The 21,458-nt window shown below is 36.8% G+C and overlaps 1 protein-coding gene across 3 annotated transcripts in view; it reads left to right on the forward strand.

The window, feature by feature from the left end:
* The window catches only part of LOC134721954 (uncharacterized), a 40,292-nt gene that overhangs the window by 17,708 nt on the left and 1,126 nt on the right, over positions 1-21,458 (forward strand). The window contains exons 2-11 of one of the 3 annotated variants that reach the window (XM_063585290.1): positions 13,192-13,218; positions 14,365-14,721; positions 15,391-15,602; positions 16,737-16,901; positions 17,461-17,611; positions 17,940-18,097; positions 19,999-20,150; positions 20,401-20,525; positions 20,747-20,865; positions 20,896-20,971. In XM_063585290.1, the coding sequence (XP_063441360.1) occupies positions 13,192-13,218; positions 14,365-14,721; positions 15,391-15,602; positions 16,737-16,901; positions 17,461-17,611; positions 17,940-18,097; positions 19,999-20,150; positions 20,401-20,525; positions 20,747-20,865; positions 20,896-20,971 (1,542 nt within the window). Of the gene's footprint in view, positions 1-13,191; positions 13,219-14,364; positions 14,722-14,816; positions 14,968-15,390; positions 15,603-16,736; positions 16,902-17,460; positions 17,612-17,939; positions 18,098-19,998; positions 20,151-20,400; positions 20,526-20,746; positions 20,972-21,458 lie in introns of those variants that run through there. The other 2 variants (XM_063585289.1, XM_063585291.1) reach the window with 2 other exon arrangements.

Here is a 21,458-nt window from a genome sequence, read left to right on the forward strand (position 1 = left end):
CTTTACAATGTCAGACATTTCAAAATTATTCTTAAGATGATTGTTCACATCATGGTTAATCTTTATACGCCAAAGAAATAGTACTTTGTGCGCAGTCCTATTTAAACGGTCAACCGCCACTTAACGTATTATGATTTCTGCCATAAATCGACTAATTTGTTGCTTAGGTAGCAGCAATCATTTCTGATGAAGGGCATTGTTTATTTCATCACGTGTTTGGACTGGGGTGTCCTTTTGTGCAAATTACGCCCAATGGTGTCCCATACATCCTTGATATGGTTCAAATCCGGGCTATGATTGGACCAAGGAAGATAAACAGAATTCTATTTGAACAATGGATCTTCCTCCACGATGCTTATTTCCAATTTTGGCGAGCTCTGCACTACATTGGATACGGATAACTGTGTGTCTGTTCGTAAGCAAACGTCCCTGAAATGGTCTTATCGCACAATAACCAGAAGGGATGATTCAATCTCGAACAATTTTGTTAAAAGGCTGCTGTATGTCCACCTCTCTCTTTTAAGGATTATATTTTATGCAATGGGTTTCTTTCTGACTAAGCTTCATCATGCTTGATTTTCCTTAGCAGGTGGCATAGGGGGTCTTTTTGATCTCAGATAGTCTTTTATATCGTGTTATAGTGGAAAAGTGATGACCGACAATACGTAAAGTTGTCACAGCGACATTCCTGCCTCTCTCATGCTGATAATCTGCCATCTTGCTGCGGTTAAGAGTTGTGGAGGACATATTTCAAGGTGTCAATCACATAACTTTATAAACTTGATTATTTAAAGTGTTGAAAACAATGAGGATAAAAACACATGTTTTGCTGTGTACGGGTACAGTAACTGCATGTGCAGATAAGAACTTATCGAGTCGATAATTATTGATCAAACTCAGGTGATATTTAAATAGTGTTTAACAAGTGTTTAACAAGTTCTATTTTAACAAATTAAATCAGAAAAAAATAAAGAGTGTTTATTTAATTTCAAATCCAATTTGGTTATATTCCAGCTGGCATTCGCACTAAAGTTCTTTCATCTTCGTCGTTTTCTTTTCGACATACCCTTGAAAAAGAAAATCAGCCAGTAATCAGCATTTGTTATCAGTATTAACATAACACATTTTACAAAATACTTTTTTCCATGTGTATACATCTATTTTTATCAGACAACACCCGCACGTGGACGAGGGTACTTATACCGTCTTTAAGGTTGTGGCGCTTGTATTGTCATTGATAAAGTTACCCTGTCTGTATGTAGTTTTACTATCATACTTTTTAACAATGCGGTACTCTTTGCTGATTTTGGTTATCTGGTACAAAACCTCTGATATGAAAAAACTGTTGAAAGAATAAAAAGTAGACTGTCTATTAAGTCTGTAAGTGTATATAGAACTTTAGGTTAAATACCAGCTGGCATTCGCACTAACGTTCTTTTATCTTCGTCGGTTTCTTTTCGACATACCCTTGAAAAAGAAAATCAGCCAGTAATCAGCATTCTTTTTATCAGTATTTACATAACACATTTTACAAACTCTTTTATCGTGTTATTCGGGTGGGGAAATTATGACTTTACATGACAAGATTTGAAAATTAGTTTTTACTGACTCTGATATGTTGTTTTTTTTTTGTTTTCGCGTTCTTGTCTGACAATTGAGTTTTTCCTTAAATTGTTTTAGTTACTTTCGACAAAATTGAACATAGCACCTTTTGAAGTCTGACGCAAACGATGCGCCTATTTTCCCTTCACAGGACATTCACTGATATATTGTAGACGAAACGCGCGTCTGGCGTAAATACAAAATTAAAATACTGGTATCTATGATGAGTTAAAACTTAAAATGCAACCACTGAGTCGATGCCACTGCTGGTAGATATTTATTGCCCCGAGGGTATCACCATCCCAGTAGTTGGCACTTGTGTTGACTTGGCTTATCATTAATACAATGCCGTATTTGGCAAAACCTTTTCAACTTTTGATCTTCAGGTCTGTATAACTTTGTACCTTTTTCACTTTAGATCTTTTATATCTTGGAGTTATGTATTCGGGTTTAGTTTTCTGTAATTAGTTAATACCTCAGTTTCTTTATGTTAACTCTTTCATATACATTTGATAAAATTTACTGTTTGCAATAGCATGAATTGTTCTATATAATAAGAATGTTCTTATCCCGGGCATAAAAACAATGCCGTATTTGGCGAAACCTTTTCAACTTTTGATCTTCAGTGCTGTACAACTTTGTACTTTTTTCACTTTCGATCTTTTATATCTGGGCGTCACTGTTGATTTTTGTGTGGACAAGGCGCGTTTTTGGCGTATTGAATTTTAAACCTGATGCTTTTTGTTATCTATTAATCATGTTTTTCTTTGTCTAATATGTTCTCCTATTTATCTGTATTGTAGTCCTGTAATTTTATGTTGTCATCTCAATGTTATATTAAACTTTGCCATTAAAGTGCGAGGTTTGGCATGCCACAAAACCAGGTTCAACCCACCACTTTCATTCCCCTTTAAAAGTGTCCTGTACCAAGTCAGGAAGATGGCCATTGTTATATTATTGTTCGTTTATGTGTGTGTTGCATTTTAACGTTGAGTCGTTTGTTTTTTCTCTTATTTTTGAGATATTGAGATAAGACGTGGCACGGTACTTGTCTATCCCAAATTCATGTATTTGGTTTTCATGTTATATTTGTTATTCTCGTGGTGTTTTGTCTGATGCTTGGTCCGTTTCTGTGTGTGTTACGTTTCGGTGTTATGTCGTTGTTCTCCTCTTATATTTAATGCGTTTCTTTCGGTTTTAGTTTGATACCCCGATTTTGTTTTTTGTCCATGGATTTATCAGTTTTGAACAGCAGTTTACTACTGTTGCCTTTATTTATAAAGTAACACCGCTTTGAATTTTTGAAAAAGCTAAGGTTTTTCTTCACCAGGAATAAACTGTCTGTATTTGGCAAAACTGCTAGGAATGTTTGGTTCTCAATGATCTTCAACTTCGTTCTTTATTTTGGCCTTTCAACCATTATTTTGATTCGAGCGTCACTAATGAGTCTTTTGTAGATGAAACGCGCGTCTGGTATTTATGATGAGTTTTTTTTTGTTATGCCGCTGCTGGCTGACCCCCCTAATTTTTGGACATTTTTTTCAAATTTTGAGGTCTAGTTTCAGATTTTTGAACATAGCGCCCTTCGATACCTAGTGCAAAAGAAGCGCCTGTTTCTCCTATACAAGACTTATATAGTCATGCCCCGTGACACCCCTCATTATTTTTCTCTAGAAGTCCTAGAATAGGCCGACCCTCCTAATTTTTTGACATTTTTTTCAAATTCTGAGCTCTAGTTTCAGATTTTTGAACATAGCGCCCTTCGATACCTGTGCAAAAGAAGCGCATGTTTCTCCTCTACAAGACCTATATAGTCATACCCCGTGACACCCCCCATTATTTTTCTCTAGAACTCCTGGAATAGGCCGGCCCTACCCCCATTTTTTTGACATTTTTTTCGCATTTTGAGATCTAGTTTCAGATTTTTAAACATAGCGCCCTTTGGCACCTAGTGCAAAAGAAGTGCCTGTTTCTCCTCTACAAGACCTATATAGTCATACCCCGTGACACCCCTCATTATTTTTCTCTAGAACTCCTGGAATAGGCCGGCCCTACCCCCATTTTTTTGACATTTTTTTCGAATTTTGAGCTCTAGTTTCAGATTTTTGAACATAGTGCCCTTCGATACCTAGCGCAAAAGAAGCGCCTGTTTCTCCTCTACTAAACCTATATAGTCATACCCCGTGACACTCCTCATTATTTTTCTCTAGAACTCCTGGAATAGGCCGGCCCTACCCCCATTTTTTTGACATTTTTTTCGAATTTTGAGCTCTAGTTTCAGATTTTTGAACATAGCGCCCTTCGATACCTAGTGCAAAAGAAGCGCCTGTTTCTCCTCTACAAGACCTATATAGTCATTCCCCGTGACACCCCTCATTATTTTTCTCTAGAAGCCCTGGAATAGGCCGACCCCCCTAATTTTTGGACATTTTTTTCAAATTTTGAGCTCTAGTTTCAGATTTTTGAACATAGCGCCCTTTGATACCTAGCGCAAAAGAAGGGCCTGTTTCACCTCTACAAGACCTATATAGTCATATCCCGTGACACCCCCATTATTTTTCTCTAGAACTCCTGGAATAGGCCGACCCTACCCCCATTTTTTTGACATTTTTTTCGCATTTTGAGATCTAGTTTCAGATTTTTGAACATAGCGCCCTTTGGTACCTAGTGCAAAAGAAGTGCCTGTTTCTCCTCTACAAGACCTATATAGTCATACCCCGTGACACCCCTCATTATTTTTCTCTAGAACTCCTGGAATAGGCCGGCCCTACCCCCATTTTTTTGACATTTTTTTCGAATTTTGAGCTCTAGTTTCAGATTTTTTAACATAGTGCCCTTCGATACCTAGCACAAAAGAAGCGCCTGTTTCCCCTCTACAAGACCTATATAGTCATACCCCGTGACACCCCTCATTGTTTTTCTCTAGAAGTCCTAGAATAGGCCGACCCTCCTAATTTTTTGACATTTTTTTCAAATTCTGAGCTCTAGTTTCAGATTTTTGAACATAGCGCCCTTCGATACCTAGTGCAAAAGAAGCGCCTGTTTCTCCTCTACAAGACCTATATAGTCATTCCCCGTGACACCCCTCATTATTTTTCTCTAGAAGCCCTGGAATAGGCCGACCCCCCTAATTTTTGGACATTTTTTTCAAATTTTGAGCTCTAGTTTCAGATTTTTGAACATAGCGCCCTTTGATACCTAGCGCAAAAGAAGGGCCTGTTTCACCTCTACAAGACCTATATAGTCATATCCCGTGACACCCCCCATTATTTTTCTCTAGAACTCCTGGAATAGGCCGACCCTATCCCCATTTTTTTTACATTTTTTTCGCATTTTGAGATCTAGTTTCAGATTTTTGAACATAGCGCCCTTTGGCACCTAGTGCAAAAGAAGTGCCTGTTTCTCCTCTACAAGACCTATATAGTCATACCCCGTGACACCCCTCATTATTTTTCTCTAGAACTCCTGGAATAGGCCGGCCTACCCCCATTTTTTTGACATTTTTTTCGAATTTTGAGCTCTAGTTTCAGATTTTTGAACATAGTGCCCTTCGATACCTAGCGCAAAAGAAGCGCCTGTTTCTCCTCTACTAAACCTATATAGTCATACCCCGTGACACCCCTCATTATTTTTCTCTAGAACTCCTGGAATAGGCCGGCCCTACCCCCATTTTTTTGACATTTTTTTCGAATTTTGAGCTCTAGTTTCAGATTTTTGAACATAGTGCCCTTCGATACCTAGCACAAAAGAAGCGCCTGTTTCTCCTCTACAAGACCTATATAGTCATACCCCGTGACACCCCTCATTATTTTTCTCTAGAAGTCCTAGAATAGGCCGACCCTCCTAATTTTTTGACATTTTTTTCAAATTTTGAGCTCTAGTTTCAGATTTTTGAACATAGCGCCCTTTGATACCTAGCGCAAAAGAAGGGCCTGTTTCACCTCTACAAGACCTATATAGTCATATCCCGTGACACCCCCCATTATTTTTCTCTAGAACTCCTGGAATAGGCCGACCCTATCCCCATTTTTTTTACATTTTTTTCGCATTTTGAGATCTAGTTTCAGATTTTTGAACATAGCGCCCTTTGGCACCTAGTGCAAAAGAAGTGCCTGTTTCTCCTCTACAAGACCTATATAGTCATACCCCGTGACACCCCTCATTATTTTTCTCTAGAACTCCTGGAATAGGCCGGCCTACCCCCATTTTTTTGACATTTTTTTCGAATTTTGAGCTCTAGTTTCAGATTTTTGAACATAGTGCCCTTCGATACCTAGCGCAAAAGAAGCGCCTGTTTCTCCTCTACTAAACCTATATAGTCATACCCCGTGACACCCCTCATTATTTTTCTCTAGAACTCCTGGAATAGGCCGGCCCTACCCCCATTTTTTTGACATTTTTTTCGAATTTTGAGCTCTAGTTTCAGATTTTTGAACATAGTGCCCTTCGATACCTAGCACAAAAGAAGCGCCTGTTTCTCCTCTACAAGACCTATATAGTCATACCCCGTGACACCCCTCATTATTTTTCTCTAGAAGTCCTAGAATAGGCCGACCCTCCTAATTTTTTGACATTTTTTTCAAATTCTGAGCTCTAGTTTCAGATTTTTGAACATAGCGCCCTTCGATACCTAGTGCAAAAGAAGCGCCTGTTTCTCCTCTACAAGACCTATATAGTCATTTCCCGTGACACCCCTCATTATTTTTCTCTAGAAGCCCTGGAATAGGCCGACCCCCCTAATTTTTGGACATTTTTTTCGCATTTTGAGATCTAGTTTCAGATTTTTGAACATAACACCCTTTGGTACCTAGTGCAAAAGAAGTGCCTGTTTCTCCTCTACAAGACCTATATAGTCATACCCCGTGACACCCCTCATTATTTTTCTCTAGAACTCCTGGAATAGGCCGGCCCTACCCCCATTTTTTTGACATTTTTTTCGAATTTTGAGCTCTAGTTTCAGATTTTGAACATAGTGCCCTTCGATACCTAGCGCAAAAGAAGCGCCTGTTTCTCCTCTACAAGACCTATATAGTCATACCCCGTGACACCCCTCATTATTTTTCTCTAGAAGTCCTAGAATAGGCCGACCCTCCTAATTTTTTGACATTTTTTTCAAATTCTGAGCTCTAGTTTCAGATTTTTGAACATAGTGCCCTTCGATACCTAGCGCAAAAGAAGCGCCTGTTTCTCCTCTACAAGACCTATATAGTCATACCCCGTGACACCCCTCATTATTTTTCTCTAGAAGCCCTGGAATAGGCCGACCCCCCTAATTTTTGGACATTTTTTTCAAATTTTGAGCTCTAGTTTCAGATTTTTTAACATAGCGCCCTTTGATACCTAGCGCAAAAGAAGTGCCTGTTTCTCCTCTACAAGACCTATATAGTCATATCCCGTGACACCCCCCATTATTTTTCTATAGAACTCCTGGAATAGGCCGACCCTACCCCCATTTTTTTGACATTTTTTTCGCATTTTGAGATCTAGTTTCAGATTTTTGAACATAACACCCTTTGGTACCTAGTGCAAAAGAAGTGCCTGTTTCTCCTCTACAAGACCTATATAGTCATACCCCGTGACACCCCTCATTATTTTTCTCTAGAACTCCTGGAATAGGCCGGCCCTACCCCCATTTTTTTGACATTTTTTTCGAATTTTGAGCTCTAGTTTCAGATTTTGAACATAGTGCCCTTCGATACCTAGCGCAAAAGAAGCGCCTGTTTCTCCTCTACAAGACCTATATAGTCATACCCCGTGACACCCCTCATTATTTTTCTCTAGAAGTCCTAGAATAGGCCGACCCTCCTAATTTTTTGACATTTTTTTCAAATTCTGAGCTCTAGTTTCAGATTTTTGAACATAGTGCCCTTCGATACCTAGCGCAAAAGAAGCGCCTGTTTCTCCTCTACAAGACCTATATAGTCATACCCCGTGACACCCCTCATTATTTTTCTCTAGAAGCCCTGGAATAGGCCGACCCCCCTAATTTTTGGACATTTTTTTCAAATTTTGAGCTCTAGTTTCAGATTTTTTAACATAGCGCCCTTTGATACCTAGCGCAAAAGAAGGGCCTGTTTCACCTCTACAAGACCTATATAGTCATATCCCGTGACACCCCCCATTATTTTTCTATAGAACTCCTGGAATAGGCCAACCCTACCCCCATTTTTTTGACATTTTTTTCGCATTTTGAGATCTAGTTTCAGATTTTTGAACATAACACCCTTTGGTACCTAGTGCAAAAGAAGTGCCTGTTTCTCCTCTACAAGACCTATATAGTCATACCCCGTGACACCCCTCATTATTTTTCTCTAGAACTCCTGGAATAGGCCGGCCCTACCCCCATTTTTTTGACATTTTTTTCGAATTTTGAGCTCTAGTTTCAGATTTTGAACATAGTGCCCTTCGATACCTAGCGCAAAAGAAGCGCCTGTTTCTCCTCTACAAGACCTATATAGTCATACCCCGTGACACCCCTCATTATTTTTCTCTAGAAGTCCTAGAATAGGCCGACCCTCCTAATTTTTTGACATTTTTTTCAAATTCTGAGCTCTAGTTTCAGATTTTTGAACATAGTGCCCTTCGATACCTAGCGCAAAAGAAGCGCCTGTTTCTCCTCTACAAGACCTATATAGTCATACCCCGTGACACCCCTCATTATTTTTCTCTAGAAGCCCTGGAATAGGCCGACCCCCCTAATTTTTGGACATTTTTTTCAAATTTTGAGCTCTAGTTTCAGATTTTTTAACATAGCGCCCTTTGATACCTAGCGCAAAAGAAGGGCCTGTTTCACCTCTACAAGACCTATATAGTCATATCCCGTGACACCCCCCATTATTTTTCTATAGAACTCCTGGAATAGGCCAACCCTACCCCCATTTTTTTGACATTTTTTTCGCATTTTGAGATCTAGTTTCAGATTTTTGAACATAACACCCTTTGGTACCTAGTGCAAAAGAAGTGCCTGTTTCTCCTCTACAAGACCTATATAGTCATACCCCGTGACACCCCTCATTATTTTTCTCTAGAACTCCTGGAATAGGCCGGCCCTACCCCCATTTTTTTGACATTTTTTTCGAATTTTGAGCTCTAGTTTCAGATTTTGAACATAGTGCCCTTCGATACCTAGCGCAAAAGAAGCGCCTGTTTCTCCTCTACAAGACCTATATAGTCATACCCCGTGACACCCCTCATTATTTTTCTCTAGAAGTCCTAGAATAGGCCGACCCTCCTAATTTTTTGACATTTTTTTCAAATTCTGAGCTCTAGTTTCAGATTTTTGAACATAGTGCCCTTCGATACCTAGCGCAAAAGAAGCGCCTGTTTCTCCTCTACAAGACCTATATAGTCATACCCCGTGACACCCCTCATTATTTTTCTCTAGAAGCCCTGGAATAGGCCGACCCCCCTAATTTTTGGACATTTTTTTCAAATTTTGAGCTCTAGTTTCAGATTTTTTAATATAGCGCCCTTTGATACCTAGCGCAAAAGAAGGGCCTGTTTCACCTCTACAAGACCTATATAGTCATATCCCGTGACACCCCCCATTATTTTTCTATAGAACTCCTGGAATAGGCCGACCCTACCCCCATTTTTTTGACATTTTTTTCGCATTTTGAGATCTAGTTTCAGATTTTTGAACATAACACCCTTTGGTACCTAGTGCAAAAGAAGTGCCTGTTTCTCCTCTACAAGACCTATATAGTCATACCCCGTGACACCCCTCATTATTTTTCTCTAGAACTCCTGGAATAGGCCGGCCCTACCCCCATTTTTTTGACATTTTTTTCGAATTTTGAGCTCTAGTTTCAGATTTTGAACATAGTGCCCTTCGATACCTAGCGCAAAAGAAGCGCCTGTTTCTCCTCTACAAGACCTATATAGTCATACCCCGTGACACCCCTCATTATTTTTCTCTAGAAGTCCTAGAATAGGCCGACCCTCCTAATTTTTTGACATTTTTTTCAAATTCTGAGCTCTAGTTTCAGATTTTTAAACATAGTGCCCTTCGATACCTAGCGCAAAAGAAGCGCCTGTTTCTCCTCTACAAGACCTATATAGTCATACCCCGTGACACCCCTCATTATTTTTCTCTAGAAGCCCTGGAATAGGCCGACCCCCCTAATTTTTGGACATTTTTTTCAAATTTTGAGCTCTAGTTTCAGATTTTTTAATATAGCGCCCTTTGATACCTAGCGCAAAAGAAGGGCCTGTTTCACCTCTACAAGACCTATATAGTCATATCCCGTGACACCCCCCATTATTTTTCTATAGAACTCCTGGAATAGGCCGACCCTACCCCCATTTTTTTGACATTTTTTTCGCATTTTGAGATCTAGTTTCAGATTTTTGAACATAACACCCTTTGGTACCTAGTGCAAAAGAAGTGCCTGTTTCTCCTCTACAAGACCTATATAGTCATACCCCGTGACACCCCTCATTATTTTTCTCTAGAACTCCTGGAATAGGCCGGCCCTACCCCCATTTTTTTGACATTTTTTTCGAATTTTGAGCTCTAGTTTCAGATTTTGAACATAGTGCCCTTCGATACCTAGCGCAAAAGAAGCGCCTGTTTCTCCTCTACAAGACCTATATAGTCATACCCCGTGACACCCCTCATTATTTTTCTCTAGAAGTCCTAGAATAGGCCGACCCTCCTAATTTTTTGACATTTTTTTCAAATTCTGAGCTCTAGTTTCAGATTTTTGAACATAGTGCCCTTCGATACCTAGCGCAAAAGAAGCGCCTGTTTCTCCTCTACAAGACCTATATAGTCATACCCCGTGACACCCCTCATTATTTTTCTCTAGAAGCCCTGGAATAGGCCGACCCCCCTAATTTTTGGACATTTTTTTCAAATTTTGAGCTCTAGTTTCAGATTTTTTAATATAGCGCCCTTTGATACCTAGCGCAAAAGAAGGGCCTGTTTCACCTCTACAAGACCTATATAGTCATACCCCGTGACACCCCTCATTATTTTTCTCTAGAACTCCTGGAATAGGCCGGCCCTACCCCCATTTTTTTGACATTTTTTTCGAATTTTGAGCTCTAGTTTCAGATTTTGAACATAGTGCCCTTCGATACCTAGCGCAAAAGAAGCGCCTGTTTCTCCTCTACAAGACCTATATAGTCATACCCCGTGACACCCCTCATTATTTTTCTCTAGAAGTCCTAGAATAGGCCGACCCTCCTAATTTTTTGACATTTTTTTCAAATTCTGAGCTCTAGTTTCAGATTTTTGAACATAGTGCCCTTCGATACCTAGCGCAAAAGAAGCGCCTGTTTCTCCTCTACAAGACCTATATAGTCATACCCCGTGACACCCCTCATTATTTTTCTCTAGAAGCCCTGGAATAGGCCGACCCCCCTAATTTTTGGACATTTTTTTCAAATTTTGAGCTCTAGTTTCAGATTTTTTAATATAGCGCCCTTTGATACCTAGCGCAAAAGAAGGGCCTGTTTCACCTCTACAAGACCTATATAGTCATATCCCGTGACACCCCCCATTATTTTTCTATAGAACTCCTGGAATAGGCCGACCCTACCCCCATTTTTTTGACATTTTTTTCGCATTTTGAGATCTAGTTTCAGATTTTTGAACATAACACCCTTTGGTACCTAGTGCAAAAGAAGTGCCTGTTTCTCCTCTACAAGACCTATATAGTCATACCCCGTGACACCCCTCATTATTTTTCTCTAGAACTCCTGGAATAGGCCGGCCCTACCCCCATTTTTTTGACATTTTTTTCGAATTTTGAGCTCTAGTTTCAGATTTTGAACATAGTGCCCTTCGATACCTAGCGCAAAAGAAGCGCCTGTTTCTCCTCTACAAGACCTATATAGTCATACCCCGTGACACCCCTCATTATTTTTCTCTAGAAGTCCTAGAATAGGCCGACCCTCCTAATTTTTTGACATTTTTTTCAAATTCTGAGCTCTAGTTTCAGATTTTTGAACATAGTGCCCTTCGATACCTAGCGCAAAAGAAGCGCCTGTTTCTCCTCTACAAGACCTATATAGTCATACCCCGTGACACCCCTCATTATTTTTCTCTAGAAGCCCTGGAATAGGCCGACCCCCCTAATTTTTGGACATTTTTTTCAAATTTTGAGCTCTAGTTTCAGATTTTTTAATATAGCGCCCTTTGATACCTAGCGCAAAAGAAGGGCCTGTTTCACCTCTACAAGACCTATATAGTCATATCCCGTGACACCCCCCATTATTTTTCTATAGAACTCCTGGAATAGGCCGACCCTACCCCCATTTTTTTGACATTTTTTTCGCATTTTGAGATCTAGTTTCAGATTTTTGAACATAACACCCTTTGGTACCTAGTGCAAAAGAAGTGCCTGTTTCTCCTCTACAAGACCTATATAGTCATACCCCGTGACACCCCTCATTATTTTTCTCTAGAACTCCTGGAATAGGCCGGCCCTACCCCCATTTTTTTGACATTTTTTTCGAATTTTGAGCTCTAGTTTCAGATTTTGAACATAGTGCCCTTCGATACCTAGCGCAAAAGAAGCGCCTGTTTCTCCTCTACATGACCTATATAGTCATACCCCGTGACACCCCTCATTATTTTTCTCTAGAAGTCCTAGAATAGGCCGACCCTCCTAATTTTTTGACATTTTTTTCAAATTCTGAGCTCTAGTTTCAGATTTTTGAACATAGCGCCCTTCGATACCTAGTGCAAAAGAAGCGCCTGTTTCTCCTCTACAAGACCTATATAGTCATTCCCCGTGACACCCCTCATTATTTTTCTCTAGAAGCCCTGGAATAGGCCGACCCCCCCTAATTTTTGGACATTTTTTTCAAATTTTGAGCTCTAGTCTAGTTTAAACAATGACATAAAAGGTGCTATAATTTACAGGGTAGGACTACTTTTACATACGTTCTAAATTGAAGAGGGTGCATAGGTGGCCCTACACCTACAAATAATCTGTGATAAAAGCAGAGTTATTGTGGTACTGAATATTAGCGTAACAAGTTATGCGACTTGTTAAATCAATAGATTGGATAAAAACCATTTCAAAATTGAGTTAAAATTGCTATATTTTAACTGATTTTTTGCCTTTTTGAATATTTTTTTATTTAACGGCCGTTGTTGTCTTATTCTGTTTTTTGGTTTCTCGATATATCGCCTTATTGTTCGCTGACTTATTGTTCGCTAGCTATTGTTCGCTAGCTTCAGCCTGGTAGCAAAACATAAAAGGAAAAGGGACGACTGAACTAAATAAGCAGAAAAAAGACATTTAAATAAAAACAGTTGTATATAATTATCTAAGTTTTTGGTTAAACCTTTTTCATGAAATAAGAATGGCAAACTGTGGTATATATTAAAATTCATCAAAATATCGATCTAATTCAGTGTATCAGCACATATGGCAACATGTAATATCGAATTATTTATATTCTGAATACCAATATCGGGGTAACTTTCATCAGACCCAATCAATGTTACATTACATGTGTTTCTGCATTAAAAAAGCAAATAATGAAAAACATAAATCATAAAAACTCGACTCAAGATGAGAAAGTTACGATTTTAAGTCCAACTTGATAATGACTTGTTTTATTTTTTTTCAGTTTGTCTTCCAACCTTTGTATACTCATGTAAGTATTCAGATAAAACCGTAACTTGACATTCATTTCATTTGTACTTCTTGTTGACATACGGAATGTACAGTATATACTTGTTAATGTTTGAAAACTTTGCAACATTAAACTGCACAGCAAGTCCAAATGGGCATAAACACCACGAGACAAAATTAACGCCGCAGATCACGATAACCTAAAAAAATCACAGATACAAGACATTGTTTTTGTTTTGATACTTGAATTTGTTCCCTCAAGACCCTCACGTCAAACTATTAAATCCGAAAGTTGTTTAAAACCCAAGAGCAAAATTTTCCTACTTTTTCCAGATGTGCATAACATATAAGTTTCAACGAAAAAATTGCTTGTTATTTTGAGAAAACAACAACGGAAAAATGTACATTTGTGAGTTAGATTTACATTGAACAATTGATCAATTGCCCGGGTCGAATTGTTTTTTGCGTTATCGTCCAGTGGCAAGTTTTCTATGTTTTATATTCAGGACAAATATTTAAAAAACTTAACTCATGCCGACAATTAGTATAGTTTTTTCCATTTTGAGTTTTGTAGGAAAAAACATACTAACCTTTCAAGTTGGATCCGTTAGGCTATATTATCCTATAGTAGTTGCAACAGAACTCCTTCAGTCATCATTTTCGCAAAAATGAAAATTGAGATTAATTTTATATGCGAAGATCTTTTGGTACGGGAAATTTCCAAGGCTTTTAGCACGGAACGCGGTAGACTCGACATGAATATGAATATGACAAAACAGTACATTTTCGGAGTTGTAAGTGATCCAAAATACAGGAGCGTGGAAATCTTCTAATCGTATGCGCGTTGAATTTGTGTTTATATTGGGGTTTCATCTTTAATATGAAGAAAAATGTCTGATTATATACTCTTATCATCAGCCTCAAAATATCAGTTTGACATTTCAACTCAGTCTAGAATTGACATTTTTTTTGTTTGTTTTTTAGCTACTTTCTACGAGCTACATTATTTTTGATAACACAACCGATAAGTACTTCCTGGATAAGGTTTTGTATTACTTCAACATTCATTGTTTAAATTCAAGTTAACCATAATTGAACCAAACGCCAAATTTCTTTCTCCGTCTCATTCAAGGTGTAGTTTTCAATTTCTTAATTTTCTGTATTTTAGTGAACTCAATTATATGTGACTTTCAAACAAAATCAATTTCATGCCAAAAAGGAGAAGTAATACAAATTAGAAGTGTTAATTTTGGAAGAACATCAACGAGGGTGTGCAGAAGTCATCCATCAGTAAACTGCTACTCATCCGGAAGGGTAACAGGACAGATAGCACAGGCGTGTAATAATAAGGATGTCTGTCAACTCACTGCCTCCTCACAGTTTCTTGGTGAAGATCCATGCCAGAATGTCCCTAAATATTTAGATATCATATATGATTGTGATCCAGTCCCAACAACTACTACCACAACAACAACGACAACTACACCTGCTACTACACTCAAACCTACAGTCAAACCACTTACAGGTACGTACATCTAACTATACTACACTCAAACCTACAGTCAAACCACTTACAGGTACGTACATCTAACTATACTACACTCACACCTACAGTCAAACCATCTACAGGTAAGCATGTGTGCTATGCAACAGTCAAACCTAAAGTGGAACCACTTACAGGTAAGCACAACTAACTATATTACAGTAAAACCACTTACAGATAAGCGCAACATCTATACTACACTCAAACATACAGTCAAACCACTTACAGGTAAGTGATCATACTACACCCAAACCTACAGTCAAACCCCTTACAGATAAACGAATAGACTATATTACAGTCAAACCACTTACAAGTAAGCACGCATACTATACTACACCTAACCCTACACTCAAACCTACAGTCAAACCACCGACAGGAAAGCAAGTGATCCGGAAAGGTAAGCTTTTTTGTTCCATATGCGACACCCTACGTTACTTTGAAATGAAAAATACGGAGTAGATTAACACATGATATGGGAATGGATGTATACAAGATAAAATCACATGAACAAACTTTGAATAATGACAATATATGAAAAGAAAATCACAGTTTTTATGTAATTTTGACACGTAGTTCCTAAAATGACGAACTTAAACCGCATGGTTTTTGTATTTGTCATATGAAAAAATAACAATTTGGAGTTATTAAAAGGTCATCAAGTATGTCACCAGTACCTTGTCTCCGGTCCGAAGGGAGTGACCAACACACAAATCCAAGCTTCCACTTTCTTCACAAATGGATCATCTCACAACTTTAGAGCTGATCGAGCACGATTACACACACCAACAATCGACTACCGGAATGGTACAGTGTTAGGAGGTGGATGGTCTGCAGCAATTAACGATAAAAACCAGTTTATTCAGGTAATTACTAGATAAAATCCAGATTATTCTGGTAACTTTTAGATATTTGTTTTTATGCCCAGCTTTCAAAAGTAAGGGGTACATTATTTTCCGGTATATGCGCCCGTCCGCCCCATCCGTCTGTTCTTAATCAGCTTATTTTTTTTTTACTTTAAACTAGTTTCCTGTAAGTTATGGTAACATAAAATTGTACTGGAACGAGAGCGGACAACTCGAATTCACACTTTGTTATTACAAATCAAAACAAGTATTCAGCGTTTTTTTCACGGCATAGTGAAATGGTTGCAAGAATAAAATGGAACATCAATTAAAACCTTTTTAGAATAGAGTTAATAAAATAGACTCAATTGAAAAGTTGTATGAGGATAATATACATATGGGGTAAAATCGTTATAAAACTAAGTTGTATGAGGATACACATATGGGTATAATCGCTTTAAAACCATGTTTAATCCACCATTTTCTATATTTGAAAATGCCTGTACCAAGTCAGGAATATGATGGTTCTTGTCCATTCGTTTTTAATGTGTTTTGTTATTTGATTTTGCCATGTGATTATGAACTTTCAGATTAGATTTTCCTCTAAGTTCAGTATTTTTGTGATTTTACTTTTTTTCCATACTCGTTTTAGTAATAAAAAAGGACGCTTCCGGGTGCGGGAATTTCTCGCTACATTGAAGACCTGTTGGTGACCTTCTGCTGTTGTTTTTTATTTGGTCGGGTTGTTGTCTCTTTGACACATTCCCCATTTCCATTCTCAATTTTAAATTCATAATAGATTTAAGTATTAAAAATTAAAGCCATCAATTTTCTGCATTATATCATTTATTTTGGTGACCAATTTTTATCGTTGAATTGCAGCTATTTGCGTAATATTGTATAATTGCAAAACAGGTTTAAATGCTTAATTTAGCGAAATTAAAAGTTAAAAAAAACCCAGAAAGTTAGAATTCATTTGTTGCAATACGAGGATTTCGCTTGATCATTGCTGATAAACATAAAGTGAACACTTTTTTTAAAACTTGTTTTGCAATTTCATAAGTGCCTATGTTTCAAATATTAATGTTTTATGACTGAATACATTATGCTCCTACACTTATACGGGAATATTCAATGTCATAATTTTGCATGTAGGTAGAATTAAACAAAGTGAGTACTATCCGAGGCGTAGTGACCCAGGGACGGAATATAGATATAGTAACTAAATGTTGTCATGAGAGAGTGACGAAATTTGCTGTGTCTTACAGTATTGATGGTGTAAAGTATGAATTCATAAAAGATCCACAAGGGAATAAGCAGGTATGTAAACACATCTACCCAGAAAATAACACAATAGGTTGTAAAACATTTGACTGCAATAGACAAAAATACTAACAAAAACATTGCAATAGAAAAGAACATATACGAAAACTATTGTCAAACTGGTTCTTGTTAAGGTTGTACTTTGGTCGGGTTTTGGAAATTGTCTTTTGTCAGAAATCTGTCTCCTTGGTTTTTTTCCTACGATACCTATTTTAATAGTTTGCCCCATAACACATTTTTTCATATCAAGACTTCAACAGCTAATAAAAGATCATTTACCCAAATTTTAAATTTCTTTTCTTTCGATTTGAGACCCAATAATTCCAATGCAAGTATAATAGGGTAAAAGTTAAAATCAGCCTTTTTCCGCTATTTATTTTACAGATTCTTAAATATTTTAAAAAGGAGGTCCATAACCTATAAGGCTTATTTTGTTCCTTAACTGATGCTCTTATGACTTATAGTATGCATTTTATATTTTCTAAGCACAAAACAAGTCATCTTTAAATTTGTAGAGTATTTTATAATCCATTAAATTAATATATCTACTTTTTAGGAGTTTATGGGGAACGTAAAAGACGAAGAATCAGTAGTTACAAACATGTTAGGATGTCCAATCATTGCTCAGTACGTCAGAATCCATCCAATCAACTGGCTATCTCATATCACCATGCGGTTTGATCTGATTGGTTGTCCAACTGATTCAGGTACTGTATGCAATATAAATATATAAATATGTAGATTGTTTAATTACTGCTATGTTGTCCCTGGACATGCAGTTTATAACTTGACAGTTATCTGATGTGTTTGTGCATTTGGTTTTGCCATTTGTTGAGGGACTTGACGTTTTGAATTTTTGAAGAGTTCGTTTTTTTGGTTTTTTTTGTAAAACGATATTGATAGATATCAAAATATTAATTTTAAAAGTTTTCGCTTTGGGATTTTACTATAGATCTTTCTGCAATTTCCAAAAAAAATAAAAAATAAAAAAAAAATAAAAAAAACCCAAATAAGACGTTTTTATTTTTCTCATAGATCCACTAGGGAAATGTCCCACGGGCTGGGAGAATAGACCTGGTACAGATGATTGCTACATTATTACATCCAAAAAGACAAAATCTTGGATGGAAGCAAGGCAAGACTGTCTGACCAATCAAGGAGATCTGCTTAAGTTAGACAGCCAAGCCGAAAAGGTAATAACATTGCCGTTTTTGTTTGAATAATTTTCATGCAAACGTATTGCGGTAATATTTTGCACGAAGACTGAATACAAATATAAATATCACCAGTAAATAAAACGCGCCTCCACAAAAGGCTCTTAGGTGACAATGGAATAAAAAGTTAAGTTAAAGTCATAAGAAACCTCAAATCAAAAAAAATAATGCATATGTTTTTTTATACCTCAATGGATAGTTTTAATTATAAAACTTATGTACATATTCTATTTTTCTGAAGAAAATTCTTTAATTCATTCATGTTTAGAAGAAGTTTACTTTATTTGAATTGCTTCCTTCCAGCAATTCCCCCGACATATTTTCCGTATGCAAAGTGACCTCAGTGTGACCCATCTCGTAAAAATCCGGTGATCACAATACGCATTGATGTCCTTAAAATAAACTATTATCTGAATTAACATGTTAAACACGTGCTCAATTTCCGTGCTTTTTTGTTGATTTTTTGTCGAATGTTGACAAACAGGTGACAATCGTTAAACTTCGGCTTCAAAACACGAACTCTAATTACCAGCCATATTTTCACAACAACACTGACCGATTGAAAAAAAATTACGATTATACGAAATTTACACGAAATTTTTTTTGATAAATTCGTGCACAGAAGACTTAGTTTGAGATGTTCGTATGCATTGGTTCAAGAATTGGAAGAACATTATTTTTCACCGGTCACTCGTTTCTTATGACTTTAAGAAGAGCAATGAAGTTAGAAGTTGATGATCATTGAAAACCAACAATTCTTAAAATATTTTCCAAATACAGCCAAGTATTTATTTCGAAAAATTCAAAGTGATGTAAACAGATAATTTATAACAGGTACAGTTCAGTCCGTCTAATATTTGATTTACATCTAAAAATGACAACGAGGGGCATTTGAAAACAACACTTTGTGACAAAAGAGAAGATTTCAGCTTCTTAATTGATCGTGAACTTTCCATTTTTATGTAGTATAATTTCAGCTTTACCTGCATACAGAGTATACTATATCCCAATTAATTGATACGATATTCCCGGGAAAGTATGTCCCGTCATGAGTTTCCTGGTAGAGGGTTGCTACTCAAAAGAAAGCTATTAAACCAAGGGTTCCAAATGGCGAGGTTGAAATCATCCTTTCGTGAATTTTACGGACGCCATTGCAAGTTTGTTGACCGTTAAGAAATATTCGTTTCACAGACGATAAACCATACCCTTTTCCACCTCATAATCACGTGCAACTAAATTTCATCATTATCGAATATACCACTTATCACGGCCTGTTTTTAAACATGTTAGTGAATATTTGTGGATCTGGTTGATTTCGAATGTAGAAGAATAAATTTCCCTATTACAATGTTGTCTTCTCTTAATTATATGGTTATAGCTGACGTAACAACAATTTGCAGTTAAAAGCAATGCTTTTTAATGATTTCAAAGATGTTCGTCAATAGTTTCGAACATACAGAAATATTTTTTTCTATTTTACCAATGCACTCGGTACTAAAGAATTGTATAACATATAAAAAATATAAGTTATCTTGGGGTCAGCACATCTTCAAAGTCGTTATTGTCGTACGTTAACTTTTACAAGAATCGCAAGATTAGATTTTGAACCATACAGCTGCCTTTAAAAACGTATAATTTTTGCATTGTTTTATGCATCACTTGTAGACAAAAACATCAGGTAAGGGACTCTGGCACCTTGTAGCATCTAGTTTAATATCCTTAAGGATCAAATAAGTTTTCAGCTGTTTAAGTTCCTATAATCCTTAGTTTGAAAATAAAAACTTTTGCCAGAGGATGAAATGCTCTAAGTAAGAAATTGTTTTTTTTCTTTGTTTTATTTCTCGTATATTGTTTCAATTTTTTCTCTCTCCATATTTTAGAGTTGGCTGACAGCACGATTATCACAAATACAACATTCTAAATTTGCAAGCAACCAACTTTATCAAGTATGGATTGGTTTGAACAACCGACCTAGAAAAGACTCCAGTAAATATGTATGGACAGATGGTACACCACATGATCTTACTTTGTTGTAAGTATAACGTTACTAGATTTTTATAACTTAACATGCATCTACTTCGTGTTTCATTTTTTTTTATGTTTCCTACATGTATACCGATTTGAAAAAATGTGATAACAAAAAAAAATCATGATCTACAACTTAAAAATACCTGTAGTTTTTATCCGTTTTCAAAATGCATCTGCAAGATTTATGTTATTACAATATAAAAGAAGAATACCATGCGATAATCAGAATTTAACTGGCCAGATTTTTTTTTCAGGCCATGGAAGAAGGGAAACCCAGACAATTATGCTGGAAGTGAACACTGTGGAGAATTTGTCAACTCCGAACTGAATGATGTCAATTGTTTTGCACCTTTACCATACGTATGTGAGAAAAAGAAATGTAAGTTTCAAAGAAATTATAATAACAAACATCAATCCAGATAATTTTACAAAAACATGTCTTTTGATTAACATTTCTATATATAGTGCAGATAAAATTTTATGTTTCCAAGTCATTGACAAGAAAAATAACTGCGTAAAAAAATAAATACTATAAGACATTGATGAAAAAAAAAATCCTCAATAATATGAACCAAAATCTTGGTCTGTTTTTATATAAAGACTGGACACCACCTGCTAATGCAATATACAGCAACAACAATAATAATAACAACAATAACAATGTAAATGGTTCTGGTCATGGAACAAGTGGAAGTGGCTGTCCTACCCCTGGAGGAACAGGAACTGGTGGAACCGGAACTGGTAGTACCGGAACCGGAAGTGGTTTCATTACACCTCCATCAAATCTCATTCCAGCTACATTGAAACAAATTGTCCCAACTAAGAGTAAGTTGATGTTTTTTTTAGTAAATAGAAAACAGTTTATAAAATAAAGGAAATGTTCATAAACTTTACAAACGTGAAAAATATACTATGAAAATAAAAGAAAGGAAACAAACTTCAACTTCTTGGAAAGGAGAAGTACTTTATATTTTTTTTGTAGAAAGGCGTTTTTGTTGATGTTAACTATTAAGTAACAACCGACCTCTTTTCGTTGATTATCTTGCACATAAATCAGGCGGTTATTTCTGTTCTGTTTGAATTGGTTTACGTTTGCAAATGTTTTTTTTATACTTTTGCAATTGAAATGATATTTTAACATTAGTGTTGTATTTATTACTCACAAGTTAACGTTAGTATTTTGTGACGTCATTTGGAATACATACTTCACGTTAGACAGAAGTGCTGTAGTAATATTTGTTGAATGATGGTTGATGGTATTCATTATCTAATTGTTCAGGCATTTTCTGTCCGATTGTCAATTTTAAGAAGA

The sequence above is a fragment of the Mytilus trossulus genome, chromosome 6 (genome assembly GCF_036588685.1).
Source record: "Mytilus trossulus isolate FHL-02 chromosome 6, PNRI_Mtr1.1.1.hap1, whole genome shotgun sequence".
Taxonomy (NCBI): Eukaryota; Metazoa; Mollusca; class Bivalvia; order Mytilida; family Mytilidae; genus Mytilus; species Mytilus trossulus.